General features: G+C 39.8%; 1 protein-coding gene across 4 annotated transcripts in view; it reads left to right on the top strand.

Annotated features, from left to right (window-relative positions):
• Positions 1-18,324, top strand: part of Scaper (S-phase cyclin A associated protein in the ER) — a 345,780-nt gene that overhangs the window by 296,152 nt on the left and 31,304 nt on the right. For all 4 annotated transcript variants that reach the window (XM_029543011.1, XM_021206319.2, XM_029543010.1 and 1 more), the window contains one exon: positions 12,050-12,284. In XM_029543011.1, coding sequence (XP_029398871.1) covers positions 12,050-12,284 — 235 coding nt within the window. The remainder of the gene's footprint in view (positions 1-12,049; positions 12,285-18,324) is intronic.

The raw sequence follows: 18,324 nt of genomic DNA, 5'->3' as shown, positions 1-18,324 counted from the left end.
GAAGAGCAAAGGCAGTAAGATGAGGTAGAATAAATCAGATAGCAAGGAGATTATTGATATAGGAGCTAAGAAGAATCTAGATGCACCTTCAGGCTTCTGATTTGTCACTTTTGATTTATAAATGATATAGTCTCCAAATTAGATTAAGGTTAAGTAGTTGGTAGTAATTTATTCTTGATAGTTTCCAAAAATTCTTAATTCTTCCATTATAATTTCTTTGTTCAACTTCAGTGGCTTAGCAAATTTCTAATAGCAGGACTTACTGCAAAAGCAGATTGTTTTGGACATAAATATAGGTTAAAGTGGTTTTGTGATTCGATTTACCTGGGAAATTCTAGTAGAGTTTATGTAATCTGCTACTCTCAAAATGGGGAAAAATGATCCCTACTTACTCTTGTTATTTTTCAGTCTCCCAGCATTCCCTAAGCACTAAGGACCAGGGCAGGGAGCACTCTACCAGTTAGAGTCATTCTCATCACATGCTTGCAGGCCTTCTGTGCTGTCCCCATGTCTTCATAGGAAGTCTATTTCTAAACTATAAACTGTAGTGACCTGGTCAAGCATTTTGTTACATGAATTAGAATTTCTGTGCTAGTTCACAACCTATTCTAAGAAGTAGTACCTGTGGTTTTGCTTTATCGTAAGAATTCACAGAAAGCCCTTTTTGGCTACCAGAAACTAGATAGAACCAGAAAGGCAAAAAGGCTTGTCCTTAAATCACTTTTGTTGGTAACCAAAATAAAAGACAAAGAAGAGCCACAGTGGCCTCTGAAATTTTCCTCTTGAACTGATAGATCCTGAGATAATTAAGCAGGCTAATTGCTAGCAAGGGCTCTGAGTAAACACTGCAGACTAGCCTGCAGCCAGGCCATGTGATGGAGACTGAGCAGGTAGACTGTGGACTTCTCTCCTATTGTACCCTTAATCTTCTCATTTTTACCTAGGTGTTCTGAAAGACAATTAGAGTGTCACAATTTGTGCTGTTAATCTATGCTTCAGTATGGGGGAAGAAAGCATTGGCACAAGAGTTCTACACCAGGCTTGGTTTTGAACAATAAACTTATCTTTATTTAAGTAAAAAGTAAAAATGTGATTTAAAAAAAAACAGTTGGTTTTAGTTTAAGATTACTACAGAATTTTAAAATGAAAATTGGACACAAACAATAATTCTTACTCACATAAACAAATCTGAACTATTTATGATAGGATTTTTGAATTGCTTTTGTTTTGGCCTTTGTTACTATTGGTTTTCTATACCTGGTCTTACAGGAAGTCTTAAAAAAAAAAAAAAAAGATAGTTTCAGGTTTTGGGCAGCATCCTAATCCTTAATCAGCTGAGCTCAGCCTTCTGTAAGATGTGGGCTCCTCAGCAGCACTAAGAGGATCAGAAAGTAATGAGTGTTTATAAGTCACAGTCAACACAGGCTTTTCATTTTCTCTGCAATGACTTACCGTATTCATAACTGTGCTTGCAGTTATGCAGTAGGGCAACAGAGGACCAAGAAGCAGTGGACCAATACTTTTTTGGGTTGTTTGGTTGGTTGGTTGTTTGAGACAGGGTTTCTCTGTGTAGCCCTGGATGTCCTGGAACTCACTCTGTAGACCAGGCTGGCCTTGAACTCAGAAATTTGCCTGCCTCTGCCTCCCAAGTGCTGGGATTAAAGGCGTGCGCCACCACTGCCCAGCTGGACCGATACTTATATAAGCAAACAAATACGTATATACATATTCCTTGCAAACCTTTCTAATTTTCTTTTGAAAATTTGAAAAAGGGGAAGAAGAGCTTGTAAGAGATGGTTGAAAATAATTGAATAGAGAATACATCTGAATTTTAAAGATCATTCTATAAAAAGGAATGTTTTGGATCCTTCCAGTTTCCATCTGCACCCCAGAGCTGACCCTGTACCAGAGCTCTCCATACTCAAATTCCTCCCGGAGAGAACTGGTCTCCCAGGAGTACTGACACACAGGCTTGCAGGAGGGACAAGCCAGAGTCAGAGACAGCAAGACCACCTAATACCAGAGATAGCCAGGTGGCAAGAGGCAAGGACAAGAACATAAGCAACAGAAACCAAGGCTACTTGGCATCATCAGAACCCAGTTTTCCCACCACAGCAAGCCCTAGATAACCCAACTCTGGAAAAGCAAAACTCTGATTTAAACTCATATCTCATAATGATTATAGAGGTCTTTAAGAAGGACATAAATAACTCCCTTAAAGAAATACAAAAGAACACAGGTAAATAGGTAGAAGCCCTTAAAGAGGAAACACAAAAATCCCTTAAAGACTTACAGGAAAACACATCCAAAGAGGTGAAGGAATTGAACAAAACCATCCAGGATCTAGAAATGGAAGTAAAAACAATTAAAAAAAAAACCACAAAGGGAAACAACCCTGGAGATAGAAAACCTAGGAAAGAGATCAGGAGTCATAGATGCAAGCATCACCAACAGAGCACAAGAGGTAGAAGAGAGAGCCTGAGATGCAGAAGATACCATAGAAAACATTGACATAACAATCAAATAAAATGCAAAATGCAAAAAGCTCCTAACCCAAAACGTCCAGGAAATCCAGGACATAATGAGAAGACCAAACCTAAGGATAATAGGTATAGAAGAGAGTGAAAATTCCCAACTTAAAGGGCCAGTAAATATCGTCAACAAAATTGTAGAAGAAAGCTTCCCTTACTTAAGAAAAAGATGCCCATAAACATACAAGAAGCCAACAGAATTCCAAATAGACTGGACTAGAAAAGAATCTCCTCCCGTCACATAACAGTCAAAACACCAAATGCACAAAACAAAGAATATTAAAAGCAGTAAGGGAAAAAGGCCAAGTAACATATAAAGGCAGACCTATCAGAATTACACCAGACTTCTCACCAGAGACTATGAAAACTAGAAGATCCTGGGCAGATGTCATACAGACCCTAAAAGAACACAAATGCCAGCCCAGGCTACTATACCCAACAAAACTCTCAATTACCATAGATGGAGCAACCAATATATTCAATGACAAAACCAATTTTACTTAATACCTCTCCACAAAGCCCTTCAAAGGATAACAGATGGAAAACTCCAACACAAGGAGGGAAATTACACCCTAGATAAAGCAAGAAAGTAAGCTTTCAACAAACCCACACAAACATAATTCCACTTCTAACAACAAAAATAACAGGAAGCAACAATCACTTTTCAGAATCAGGTATGGGAGGAGATGGAGGAAATTGAACAGAGGTGTGTAGCAATGGAGGATGAGGAACTGGGAACAGCAACCAGAAAGTTGCAGATGCCAGAAAAGCCAGAGCCTCCCAGGACCCCACCAGGATGAGATTAGCTGAAATACCCCACAAAGCAGAAGGAGAACCTGTTGAGACCATATCCAGAGGTTAGGCATGGCCTCCTAGTTGAGGGATTGGGCCACCCACCCATCTCCAAAATTTTAACCAAGAATTACTCCTATCTAAAGGAAATACAGGGCAGAGACTGAAGTAAAGGCCATCCAGAGACTGTTCCACCTGGGGATCCATCCCACATGTAGACACCAAACCCAGACACTATTGCCGATGCCAAGAAGTGCTTGCTGACAGAAGCCTGATATAGCTGTCTCCTGAGAGGCTCTGCAAGATCCTGACCTATACATATGGGGATGCTCACAGCCAACCATCAGACAGAGCACAGAGACTCTAATGGAGGAGTTAGGGGAAGGACTGAAGAAGCTGAAGGGGCCTTATCTGGCATCAATGGGAGGGGAGGCCCTTGGTCCTGTGAAGGCTTGCTACCTCCTCAGTGTAGAGGAATGCTAGGGCGGTGAGGCTGGAGTGGGTGGGTGGGTAGGGGAGCATCCTCATAGAAGCAAGGTAAGGGGGTATAGCATAGGGGATTTGCAGAGGGGAAACTGGGAAAGGGTGTAACATTTGAAATGTAAAGAAATAAAATATCCAATTAAAAAAAGGAAAAAAAAGAATTAAGAGAGTAAAGTACCTCTTTTTTTTTTAACTTAGGTAAACAAATAAATAAAAATTCAGGGCTGGAGAGAAATTAAGAAGAGTGCATTGCTTCTGCAGAGGCAGAGTTCATTCTCAGCCCACTAGTGCCTGTAGTAACTCCAGCTTCAGAGAATCTGATGGTTCAAACCTCACATGCACTGGACTCACCCCCATACAGACACATGTGCATAAGAATGACTCTTAAAGCTCAAAAAAAGAAAAATGAATGTTTTGTTATGTGTATATATGTTTCCCATTTTCATATCCAAACTATACTAACAAAATATGTTGTAGCCAAATGACATTTGGAAGCCAATGTCATAAAAATATCAGAATGATTTACAATTTAGCTCACTAATCATGTAGGTATAAATGAGTGTTTCTCAAGTGTTTAAGAATACTTCCAAACCATTTGTTCAAACAAAGAATTAAAATTCTTTTAATTCTGCCTCCCTTCCTATCCATTCATTCATTGAACAAATATTTATGCCACACTTGCTCTGTGCCAGGTCCTATGCTAGACTTGGGAGAAAGCAGAAATGATTCAAGACTCACATTATGTCTTCAAGGACCTGGTAAGTTAGGAGGAAAAAGAAGATACATATACAGATCTCCATGATAAGAGACAATGGGAAAGAGTTAGAATGCAATACTTGCAAGTGCTCAGCAGGCTGCCAGGCACATGTAAATGATTAATAAATGGTGACCACTATCATCATCGGTATCAGTAGAGATCAGAAGAGGGAGAGGTCGTTCGACGTTATAAGGATTAGATATTTTCTAGAGGAGCTAAAATGTAGTCCAGGACCTTAAAAAAAATGGAAATGATAATATGTAGAATTGAGGAAAAGATAGACAAAAAATATAACATAAACGAAGACATAAAAGTAGAAAAACAAGAATAACATGAAGTACTTTAGCTGAACTCTCCCAGATGATAACAAGGTTAAAATGTAAAAATATAAATTATTTTCTGGTATCTTGTGGTGGCAGTAGAATCATTAATAGCCTTTGAGCAGAAACATGGCCTGCTAAAACTCATATTTTGAAGCATTAACAAATACTTTATGAATGATATATTAGAGAGAAGGAAGAAAGTAGGTGTGGCTCTTAATAGCATCTAAAGCAAAAGATGAAAGAGGAAAGAAGTGTGTGTGGTTTTACCGGCCTATAGGCATTCAGCTCCAGACCTGATCATCTCTCCGCCTATGATCTGCCAATGCACTCTGTTGACTGAAGAGAACCTTAAGTCACCCAGTCTTGCAATAAGGTTCTAATCTTTTCAATGACCTTGCCATTTTCTGTTTGAATATATCTAACAGCATAGGGCTTATTACTTACTGTAGAGCCAGTTCTGCCACTGATGGCTTTCTGAGCCTTACAGAGTGTCCCCTCACACCAGGCTGCTGCCTGTGCTAGTTCTGCTTGTACCTCAATGACATACAAACTGTTCAGACCCTGCCTTTCTTCTTAAATACCTGTGGTCTCACATTTCCTTTTGCTTTTCTTCTCCCTTTCCAGTTGCTGTGGCAGTGTAACAAATTTTACAAAGTTGAGTAACTTAAGACACTCTAGACTCTCAGATCTGGTAGGTCAGAAATTCTGTCAAGATGCAGAGGAAGATGAGTTATACTCAAAAACTAGAGGCCATCCAAATTCTTAGTTGCGTGTCTGTCAGAGGCTTCTCAGGGGGAATGAAATTGTATCTTCCAAGGAGCCAACCATGATCCAAGGGAAAAATATTTTAGTTAAAAAGAATGGCAAGGTCCTGCCTGAGTTGCTGTGTTCCGGAAACAAAATTAGTGGGTGTTGAAGTTGATGAACAAGAAAGTGATAGGAAGTAAAGTAAGTACCATGGGATGAGGGAAGACCAACAATAGAAATTTGAATTTTATTCTAAGCTTGATGAGAAGCCAATTGGAGGTTTTTAAACAGAAAAATGACTTTAAAAGTCAAGAAAAAAAAGCATTTGTATACTCCATGAAGAATGGATTCAAAAAAGCAAGAATGGGAACCAGATGTATGATAAAGGGCTGTGGACATCATAGAGTCCTCATAGCACAGCTCCCCCNCCCCCCCCCCACCCCCAGTTACTCATCCTTCACTAAGCAAGGCAGCAAAGTCTCTGTGGCCCAACTAGAAGTCGGAAAGGTGAGGCAAACCAAAGCCTATGCATCCGCGCAGGACCGACAAACCAAAGCCTATGCATCCGCGCAGGACCAACAAACCAAAGCCTATGCGTCCGCGCAGGACCGACAAACCAAAGCCTATGCGTCCGCGCAGGACCCTTTGCTGTTTTTAGCATGAAAATTTGAAACTGGGGAGTATCTTAAATGAGAAACGTTATTACACGAGATCCCTGTTCTGCACTTCCAGTCAGATCCCAGTCAGTTACCCTGATCTGCCTTCTTTCCCTGCAAGAATCTCCTTCCCCTTCCCCTTCCATCACTTCATTTCCCCAGGGCTGTAGGCCTCTTGTTTTTTTTTTGTTTGTTTGTTTGTTTTTTTTTAAAGATACTTTCTTCATTTACAGTTCAAATGTTTCCTAGTTTCCTATCCGAAAGTTCCCTATACCTTCCCCTGACCCCACCACCCTGGTCCCCAACCCACCTACTCCTGCTTCCTGGCCCTGAGGCTATTCCAGTGCCTGGCAGATACAGAAGTAGATGCTCACAGCCATCCATTGGACTGAGCACAGGGCCCCAATGAAGGAGCTAGAGAAAGTACCCAAGGAACTGAAGGGGTCTGCAACCCTATAGGAGGAACAATAATATGAAGTAACCAGTGCCCCCCAATGCTTGTGTCTCTAGTTGCATATGTAGCAGAGGATGGCCTAGTCGGCCATCAATGGGAGGACAGGCCCTTGGTCTTGTGATATTATATGGGCTTCTTGTTCTTTTATCCTCCACTTCCTGGGCTTAGCCAAAGCCTCGCCACCACATGAAGAAGCTCAGATTCCCCCATGTAGGGACTCTTCACCAGAAAGCGTTAGGCTGGCACCTGGCAGCTGGCATTAAACACAGATGCCTGTATTCAAAAGATGTGAAGATGCTGGGCTGTGGGCCTTGGAGAGGTCTGAGTATGCCCTGGAAGCTGGGAATGGTAAGGAATTATTCCTTCTGCCCAGCAGCCTTCTGAGGGAACACAAATTTTCTGACACTTTGACTTTAGCACAATGATATCTATTATGTCAGTTTCTTACCTCCAAGACTATAAAATACCACATTCCTATTGTTTGAAGCCACTGGATTGTGACAGTTTGTTCTAGCAGTAATGGGGAGCTGATAGACCCTCCATTGTTGGACTACAGCCTCCTCCAGTTTAGGGGCCAAGTCTTTCTTGCCTTTTAGTTCTTGACATTTGTTGTATTGGAGCACGGGCACTTTGACTTTTGAGCATAGTGCCTAAGAGAACATCATTTGTTTTATGTTCACACAAAGCCTAAGATATAATGATGTCACTAGATTAAGATTGGCTTTCTTGGAATATTCCAAGATTTAAGAGCCAAAAACTGGAATTCTGCTGAGAAATAACTCACTTTTTTGTGCAGTGAAGTTCTCATCCATCATGGGGACATGCACAAACTTAATCCACTTCAAATCAACACTGTGCAGACTGTTAAGTGTGGTTTTATAGTTTGGGGCTGAAATGGAAGTTTCACAAGATACCTCAGAGATTCTAGAAGTAAAAGCTGAATGAAACAAAATCCTCAAAGCTGTGAGAATAGTCTTGATGCTCACCAGCCCTACAGCAGGCTAGAAGCCAAGAAGATGAACATAGACAAACTAGGAACAAATGAGAGAAAGGGGGTTAGAGTTTAGAATTGCACACGTGTGTGTATGTGTGTGTGCATGCACATGCACACACACATTCACACTGGCATTTTAGGCTAGCTGAGGCTAACTATGTAATGGATGACCCTTGATTCATGCCCATGCAAACTGCTGCTGCTTTTTTTGTTTATTTTTTTTGTTTTTTGCTTTTTTGTTTTTTGTTTGTTTGTTTGTTTTCATCTCTTTTTTATTATTATTATTTTCTTTATTTACATTTCAAATGCTATCCCAAAAGTTCCCTATACCCCACCCCGCCCCTGTTTTTTTTGTTTTGTTTTTTTTGTTTTTTGTTTTTTGCCTTACTATACGCTCCTGTAAAGCAGGTTTGGATTTTAGATGCTATATAGCAATAATGACAGCCCACTTTTTTTGTTTGTTTTTGTTTGTTTGTTTTTGTTTTTCGAGGCAGGGTTTTTCTGTGTAGCCCTGGCTATCCTAGAACTCACTCTGTAGACCAGGCTGGCCTCAAACTTAGAAATCTGCCTGCCTCTGCCTCCCAAGTGCTGGNATTAAAGTCGTGCACCACCATGCCCAGTGACAGCTCACTTATACTTACTCTTATTCAAATCTAGTGTTAGTGAATTCAGATAAATATTTCACGAAAATCTCTAGTCCTGTAATCTAAATTAAAAAGCATGTTCTGGTAAAAATTGAAAAGCTTTTAAATTCTAAAGTATGATATATAGAACTTCACATCTTATTTTAACATCTTTCATATATTTTTTAAGTATTTTATTAATTTTGAGAATTGTATACAATATTTTTTAAAATTTTTTATTATTATTTTCTTTATTTACATTTCAAATGCTATCCTGAAAGTTCCCTATACCCCCCCCCGCCCCCGCTCCCCTCCCCACCCACTCCCACTGCTTGGCCCAGGCGTCCCCTGTGCTGGGTCATATGAAGTTGTATACAATATATTTTGATCATATTCTTTCCTCCTCTCAATTCCTCCTAGAGCCATTCTCATTTTTCTGCCCCCTACAACATACAACTTGTATCTTTTTTTTCCTTAATAACATAATTATTTTAAGGAAAACTTTATAGTGCATGCCTGATACGCATAAAGCTTTATACTATCAACATTTTAAGACCCAACAGGAGCCTGCTGATGGACAAATTATTTGCATTTTAAGCTGAATCAGAAGTAAACATTGAACCAGTGTGGTGGCTAAGCAGGTAGAGGCACTTGCCTGACTTTGATCGTCAAAACCCTTGAATATTGTCATCCAATCTGCACATGTATATTATAGTGCACAAACACATGTGCATAGATAGATAGATAGATAGATAGATAGATAGATAGATAGATAGATAGATAGATAGATAGAATAATTGCTTGCTTGATTGAAAAAAATGTTAAAGTAAACATTTCCCAGTGTCCCTTCAGGTCTGCATTAGTCCATGGAAGCCAAAAGCCATACATGCCTTCACAGCGTTTTTATAGTCCGTGAGCTCACTTTAAGGAAATATACTTCTCCTTAAAGCAATATTCTATGTGTTTTTAAACCATTTCCACATCACAGTCCCTGAATGCTTGGTTGATTTTCCTCAGCTAACACTTTTATTTCCTTAGGAGAATATTCACTAACGAGTGACGCTGTGTTGTTTCATTAGCTGTCAGATCAGCCTCTCCCTCATAATGGTGAGGGAGAAGCACTATGCTGATGACCTTCCCTTTGAAGTTTTTGTTTGTGTTTTATTTTGTTTTGTTTGTTTAACTGGTTGTTTTTTTGCATTTATTCTTCAGAAGAAAAAATAGTGAATTCCTGTCATTTTGTAATTACTAAGAAAGGTTATGACAGTGTTTTTAGCAATGAAGCTGTATTCCTAAGTGTCTGATTTACAGTATGCTAATAATCTGTTGAAAGTAGCAGGCACAGTAAGGGGAAATCAGCACTCAGATTCATAGATAGTAAAACTCTTGTCTTTGAAGTCATGCATCCTCGGAGTTCTGAAAGTAGATTAGGAATTAGTTGTAGGGAAAACTGCCTTCTAACTCTGTTTGAACAGGCAGTCAGTTTTATCCAAACCTGGGTCTCTTTTTGGAACCTATATAATAAGATAAATTAATATCTTTTCATGTCTGTAGTTAGAGTTTGACCCCTAATTCTTTTGACTTTGATGGCACTAAGGGCCAACTGATACTAACAATTTTTATAAAAAGTGCTCTAAATATGCCTATAATCAAAATCCTTTTTAAAATATGTATCTTTATTAAGTAGAATACTACAAAATAGCTCCTTATGATGACACAAAACTGTATTGTGTTTAACAATATTCAGTTAGTTGCAAATTCTGTCTTAAGAAAAGGCAGAAAGTACAAAATGGGGATGGTTTTGGTTCTTGGGCAGAGCATATGTAATAAGGTCTCCATCAGGCCCCTGCCTCTGCTACTTAAGAAGCTCACTTGACCTGCTTTAAGTTGTAGTTCTTGCAGGGCAGTGGTGGCGCACACCTTTACTCCCAGCACTCGGGAGGCAGAGATAGGCAGATTTCTAAATTCAAGGCCAGCCTGGTCTACAGAGTGAGTTCCAGGACAGCCAGGGCTACACAGAGAAACCCTGTCTCGAAGAAGAAAAAAATGTTTAGTTCTTACATCGTGCATGAGAGTTGTACCTTCCCTACCAACTCTGAGAAGACTTCACATGAGGTAACACATTCCATGAGAAGAACACAAGTAACACGGGATGCATCATGGTTTGTGGATGCGTTCTGAGCAATACCTGAAATAATATCTCTGAGGCCTAAATGCTGACTAGGGTTATCAGTAAAACTCTACTTCAATGCAACTACCAAATTAAAACCAATAAAATGATCTCTTTAGACAAGAAATTCACTAGCCAGCCCTCCTAGTTCTTACTTAATTAGTGATTGCTTCTGAATGTTTTGGGGACAAGATAATGAGATAACCATAGATCATTAGTGCCTCTCTCCTTTCTACATTCCAGCCTGAAGAGATGACAACTGGAAGGAAAGTCTGTTAATGTTCAGAGCTTGGGAAGGGTGTTGTTGCATGGTAGTGGGGTAGCATAGGCACTTCTGCTGAGAGCTGTACAGATGATAGCGTGTGAGGGAAAGACATTGAGCAGAACCTTACAACTTCCCAGAGAAAAAGCCAAGTCTCATGGAAAAAGGCAGAAACTGACCCACTTGGAACATCACCAAGAAACATTAGGGTTTGTCTCTGCTATAGCTATAACCCCTGCCTATCACATCTCCAAAACTTCCATCTTCTCAGAGCCAGTAAAGGAAAAGTAAAAAAAATTTTCCAAGCAAATTGGCCCTCTGAAGCTTGCTAGCTCTGAGTGTATCATGTGCTGAACAACTAGGGAAACCAAATGTGCAGATGAAGCTTAGGCCTAGACACCTTGTGCCAGAGTAAATAAGGGCACCATCAAGCACACTAGCAATGAGGTAAGGAGGGGTGTTTCCTCAGAGAGTAATCTTTGGTTTTTTTTCCTGGAAACCAGGGATGCAGTGATAAATGAGTACTTGGCCACGGTATCTGCTTTGACTGCATGCTCTTAGTCCTACATGCTTTGTATGCCTTAGTTCAAGAATGAGACAGATTTAGCACAACCTTGCTGGCTCACTGTTGACTTTAAAAAATGATTTACCACTGAGCTGCCTCTTCTATTTCATCAATAAACATACCTCAGTGACTGAATCTGATTGTTTAGAGACATGGCCTCCACAATATATATTAACAAATACTGTTTTAATCTAGAATAGTGCCTACCAAAACAGTTGAAGCATCTCTCCTCAGTGTATGGATATGGTGTGGGTTTTTAAGGTCTGTTTGCCTTGTAGCCTCTTCCCCTGAGAAGATCTCTTCTGAAGAACCAGAGAGGAAAACTACAGTGTTTGGATCTCTGAGCCCACAAAGCTCTTAAAGACTCTATGTAGTGTGTCCAGGTGTTGGCACTAGAGGTAGTGGAGTATCCTGGGCTGCCAAGTGAGGAGAGGGCAGTAACCAGCCTCAGCACCAACTGCCTGGTGCTCAGTTCCCATTCCTTACCAGGCTGATCTCCCAGAGGAAGGAAAGGAAGCCAAAGTGCCCTTAGTGGGGAGGGCTGCATTTGTTCCTGAAGGTCTCTTGTTACCTTATTACACAACTCAGAGGGTTTGCTTTTAATAGTCTGCTTGTTGTGTTCCAATTAACTGATAAAAATCCTAACATCCTTTAACTAGATTTTTCTCAAAGAGCTGTGTTTTCTTTCTCAGGTCCTCCAGCATATTTGACAATAATCACCAGGATCCCACAGGGCTGACAGCTGCTCTTCAGGCCACAGACTTGGCTGGAGTTCTACATATGCTCTACTGTATCCTCTTCCATGGCACCATCTCAGACGCCGGCACAAGTCCCAAGGACAGTTACACCCAGAATACCATCCAAGTAGCCATTCAGAGTTTACGTTTCTTCAACAGCTTTGCAATTCTTGATTTGTCTGCTTTTCAGGTACTAAAACCTTGGTTCAGGTTGGTTTTAAAACAAACAAAAAGTTTGTGTGTGTGTGTGTGTGTGTGTGTCTGTGTGTCTGTGTGTCTGTGTGTCTGTGTGTCTGTTTCCTTGCATGTGCATGTGGAGGCTAGAAGTAGATGCTGGATATTCTTCTCTATTGCTCTCCATTCCCCACGCCCCCACTCCCCACCAGCCGGGGTCTTGCTATGCAGTCTTGGCTGGGACTCCTACAAAGACCAGTTGGCCTCACACTTACAGAGCTCTACCTGCCTCTGCTTCTGGAGTACTGGGATTAAAGGTGTGTGTCATAATGCCTGGCTCACTGAACCTGGGGCTCACCATTTATGGTAGACTTGCTGGCAGGCAAGCCCCCTGGAAGTGCCTGTCTCCCGCACTCTCAGCACTAGTGTTAAGGCACTCATTGACATGCCAGGCTTCTTATACAGTTTCTGGAAAGCTAAGAGTAGGTCCTCATTTCTCCACACCAATACTTTATTCACTGAGATATCTCCCCAGCACCCAAAATTCATCTTTTAAAAAACTTTTTTTTAAGATTTATTTCCATTTGTATGTTTTCTCTCCATGTGTGTCTATGTACCACATGTGTGCTTGGTGCCAGAAGAGGGTGTCAGTTCCCCCTCTGAAATTGGAGCTCTAGATAGTTGTTAGCCACCATATGGGTACAAGGAAGTAAACTTGGGTCCTCTAGAAGTACAACTAGTATTTTCAACTGCTGAGCCATCCCTACAGTTTCCAAAAAGTTATGGGAAGTTCTTCTCTGTAATTTGAGACCCCAGATTACAATAAGTAGAATTTCAAAGTATATATGCCATTCTTTAAGCTGTTTTGTAGAGTTATATGGTTTCTGGTCACATTGAATGTTAAATGTGCTTTCTCATTTATTCTCATAGCGGTTATGAAAACTGTTATTGTACCCATTTTACAGATGGAGAAGCTGGGAAATAAATAATTTACCTAAAGTCCTATTTAGCTGAAACAAAACTAGTTACCCATGACTCTCCAGACCTTAAATTTAACCTATGCCACACTGCCACTTATAAATTTTCTGTCTTAAATTCTTTAGATAAAGGTATTATCATCTCATCAACATTTAAATATTAATAAAATTAATGGTTTCTTATAGAAATAGAACCAAAATTGCTTAATTATTTTGATTGATATAACTTTAAGGATGATTTAACTGATTTGTGTCCAAAGTAAAGTGCATTTATATATAACTATATATACCTGTAATTTAAGTTTTTATAGCTAAAGAAAGAAAATGGCTTTTTCCTATAATACCACACTGTCAGCTTAAAAACAGACTTTTTTCAAGTAGGAAATTTAATTTTCAAAAACACTGAACCTGTTATAGAGCAAGCCCTAAGGAATAGACTTTCCCTGTCCATTTATTAACTGTCGAGTGATTTCATTAAAAAAGGAACAAACTTGGCAAATGATGAACCCATAATTTAGATGAATTACTTACTAAGAGGAAAAGGGGCTTTAGAGCTGTATTGTGTGAAAATAGTTGGTCTCTACTATACTCAGATGAAACGCTTCTGTTGTGAAACTGATGACACAAGATCAGTTAATTAATGACTCCCTAAGATTCTGTTCAGAAAGGAAGTTAGTGAGTGGTATCATTGGAGCTTGTATTTTTCAACTTTGTAGAGTTACTTTATCCATCACAAGAACAGAAGTCCCTTCTGTAGGATTAATGTGTTTCTATTTCCAGAGCACTTGAAGTAGCCTTTGCCATCCCCTGCAGTCTGCACAGTTGGAGTAGTTTACAGGCACATCTAATGAGAGATATCTGCTCCAGAAAATGTCAGTGAGTCTTACTTCTGGTTGCCTATGACATTTATTTGTTTATCAGAGGACCTCAGAATATAGAGGTCAGTAGTCCTCTCATCAAATAAAAGGATCTTCTTGTTGCCATAGATTATGAAAAAGTACATACCTAAACTAGTTATTTTTATTCATTTAAAAGCAAATACTTAAACTTAATAAAGTAAGTAATAGCAGTGTGATTTTATTGTGATCTCAGACTCTGTGAGTTCAGAAATCCTATAGGACTCTTCATATCTCATGAGGATGGCGTGGCTCTATTGCATGATGACAAGACTTCAGCCAAGAGACTCACAAAGCTTAAAGAAGAGGGAGGGTAATTGTGCCTTGTAGAAGTAGGAACTAAGATTATCCAGAGGCTCCTTCAGTTATGGTTGATGCCTGGGATACTTCTAAGACTATGTCTGTGTAGGACCATCAGCCAGAGTACCTGTATACAGCCTATCTATATAATTCCGGTTTCTCAAATGATTATAATGTCAGAGTCCTGAGGGGGAAGGTCCTAAGAGGAAGCCTCTGGAAAACAAGTGTTCTAAAAGAACCAGACAGCAGCTGCATGGATTTTATGATCTAGTTTCAGAAGTCATATACTTGTATATACCATTGTACTTGGAAACTGAGGCAAGAGGACTACAACAAATTGAGGTCAGCCCGTATCACAGCTTTAGGCCCTGTCTCGAAAATAATGCTAAGGGGACTCACTGGTTAAAATTGTAGGCTGCCCCTGCAGAGAACTCAAGCTTAGTTTGCAATACCCACATGAAGTTGACAGCCATATGCAAGTTCAGTTCCAGGAGATCACATGGCCTCTTATGACTTCTGTAGGTACCAGGCATGCATTTGGTATGCATGTACACATGCATTGCAAGTACTTGTGTATACACACAAATTACTATATCTTTTTAAAAATAACAGTAATAATATTTTTAAAGCCCAGTATGGTTGGAAAGAAGGAATTGGGAGGGCGAGAAAAGAAGGAAGAGGAGGAAGCAAGAAGATAGGAGTTCAAGACCTCAGTTACATAATGAGCTAGGGGCTAGAGAAGACTGCATGAGACCCTGTCTCAAAAAACAACAACAACAACACACACACACACACACACACACACACACACTAGTTGGATCACTCATAAGCCTCCCAGATTGAAAGAGAGACATAAGTAAGTTTCAAATATTTAAGGGCATTTATAAATTGCACCACTGTTTAACAAGCTCTATGACACATCTGTCACACAAACACCTCTGATGATCAAATACGCAATATTCAAATGAATATACAGGTGTTTATACTGTATAGTAGTGAGTGAGTTTGGGAAGAAAATAACTATTTTATATATATATATATATATATATATATATATATATATATGTATATATATATATTTTTTTTTTTCTTTTGGTTTTTTTGAGACAGGGTTTCTCTGTGTAGCCCTGGCTGTCCTGGAACTCACTTTGTAGACCGGTTGGCCTCAAACTCAGAATCCGCCTGCCTCTGCCTCCCAAGTGCTGGGATTAAAGGTGTGCGCCACCACTGCCTGGCCTGAAAATAACTATTTTCATGATCAGAAAAACTCATGTTTTAGTTCACAGAAACAACCCTATGTCAAAGGTAAGATTTCATGAGGGATGGGGAAAGAGATTTCTAGTGGAGTGAAGGAAAATGGACATCTCAGCATGGACCTGACTTGAGAAAACGTGGAGGTGACCATAAAAGGCTAGAAGAAACTAGAGAACAAACTGAGCTGGGGCAGGTGACCTAAGCTACTAAAGAATGAGACAAGGTGACATGAGGAGCATGTTGATTTCCTCCTCACACCCCCAGGTATCACAGGAATTCAAAGTGCCACTGACTCAGGATCATCAGACCCTGAGCTTAGAGTTGGGCTGACCCTACTAAGCAGTCCTACCACTGTAAAGTGTATGGCCTCAGACAAGCCATTTGAGCATTAAGATCCAGTACCCTCAACTATAGCAAATTAGAAACATCTACCTCACAATACAGAAGATTAAATACGATTACATAATGGCATTGTGCTGGTTAGCATGTACTAGGCCCCAGACACAAGAGCTGACACCCTCCTGGCCCACCTTTGGCAGCCCACTTGCTGGGCATTTCTGTGAATGCTATTACTGAGTTCCTTTCTGTATGGCTTGTGAAGTTGAAGCATCTGCTCAGTGTCCTGGGAGATGTTGAATCAGAAAGTACCAAGTGTAGCATTCATGTTTCTCTCCTCCTCTTCAGAGCCACACATCTGTGTGCTTGTGTTGTGTGAAAATTTGTCATGTGATAACAATAAAAGAGTTATCCGTTAGAACATTTTCATCATGTACCAATAAGGCTGTTAAAATATCTCCTTCTCAGCAAAGAATGTGAATTCACTCTGAAATCATATTGGTACAAGTGGCCTGGAGGTCAATGATACTGTATATTGCATTTGCTGTGACAGTTTTTAACAATTGAAGGTGGTCTCAAGAAACAAATCAATGTACTGACTTGGCAATTAATTCTGGCTAGAAAGGAAATATAGTTTCCTTGAGAAATTGGTTTGATTTTTATATTCAAACATACATGCCCCTTGACCTGCTCTTATCAGGGAAGGTTAAACAGAGGGCACTAGGTCACAGCATGCTGGACGAGACTAATTAAATAAGGGCTGAACTGAGAAGGTGTCAAGACTTGATTTAAAGGAGCAAAGCCCTCCTGAAGTGTCTGGGGCTTGAAAGATCCTTGGGGTGGGGGTTGTCTTGGGGCAGTAGAATGTTACAGAAGACACTCTTAAAGTCAGCAGTTCTAGCACTATAGCAGTGCCCACCTGCAGGGCTCTTTCACTCAATCTAGACAGTGAAGTAGCAGAAATTTCCGAGCTACAGTCATCTGACCTGGTTTCAAACCCAACAAGACCTCAAATAAAGAGATGAGTTTAAAACAGTGTGTTTCCCACAGGCCGGCAGCAGTGCTTCATTCCAGTGTGGGCTGCAAGTGTATTCTGTGGGCTTCGCCTCTCCCCTTTGCCCTCCTGTCGCTCTGTCTGCTTGACATGTTTATTAAATAGAAGCTTCAGGCTGCACAGGCAGACTCAGATTCTCCTCCCAAGTCGCCCACCACTGACAGCCCATAGCCTGTCTGGAGAAAAGATCCCAGAAGCCTCATAGCTAAAGGGCTCCCTAGTTTGGGGAAAGATTTTTTGTTTTGGTTTGGTTTTTTACATTCTTTTGGTAGCCTTTGTTTTAGAGCACTATTTGTTTGAATAATAATTAATTCTTATTTAGATTTCTTTACAATTTGAACATAAGTAAATAATTAGAAGTGGGTATTTATCTCTATGTATAAAGGTGGAGAACACAGCCCAGTGATAGAGTATCTTTTTGTTATGTACAAGGCCCTGGGTACAATCCTCAAAGACTACAAAACACTAAAGTGTCTTTGCTATGTACAAGAAAGTAGTTTATCCTTCAGAATAAAAGTGTTAGAAATTAGCTTACACAGTACATTCACAGATGAAATTTAATATTTATGCTTCTATATCTTTTCTATATAAGAATTCTTGTCTAATGAGAAAACTTAAGTTATTAGGCATGGAATGAATAACTGCTTTGGTGGAGTGTGTGTGAATACATGTGTTGTGGGCATTGTTCTGCTCTAGTTTCTGCCCTTCAGGTTAAATATTACATTGATTTTGATGATTTATTAGATTACAAACCCCTGAACTAATTGCTGCCCAGAGTATAATAGTCAGGTTCATGATATTTTTGTAGATTTTTTTTTGTCTCATATTGCTTCATTTGGGCTTCTTTTTTTTTTTCTTAATGGTCTTTTGTTTGTATATTTTGGTTTCCATTTAGGGGGTTATATGTGTTTCTTGTTTGTTTTTGTTTTTAAAAGAAGGAAATCCTGAGGACATGGCAAGGAAAATTCTAGGAGAGTTTGGAAAGGGTAAACAGTTATATTAAAAATTCAATAAAAATTAATATAGAAACTTAAAAAATAAATGAAGCTCCAGGTTCATGCAAATTTGACATGCTGTTTGAAAGTTATGGACCTCTATAACTTGTACCTTTAGTCCCTTTTCTTCATTTATTTAAGAACAGGAACTCTGTTATTAAATGCATGCTAAGTAATGGAAGGAAGGAAGGAAGGAAGGAAGGAAGAAAGGAAGGAAGGAGGGAGGGAGGGAGGGAGGGAGGGA

The sequence above is a fragment of the Mus pahari genome, chromosome 10, assembly GCF_900095145.1.
Source record: "Mus pahari chromosome 10, PAHARI_EIJ_v1.1, whole genome shotgun sequence".
In the NCBI taxonomy this organism is placed as follows: Eukaryota; Metazoa; Chordata; class Mammalia; order Rodentia; family Muridae; genus Mus; species Mus pahari.
This window is presented reverse-complemented; position numbering and strand designations above follow the sequence as displayed.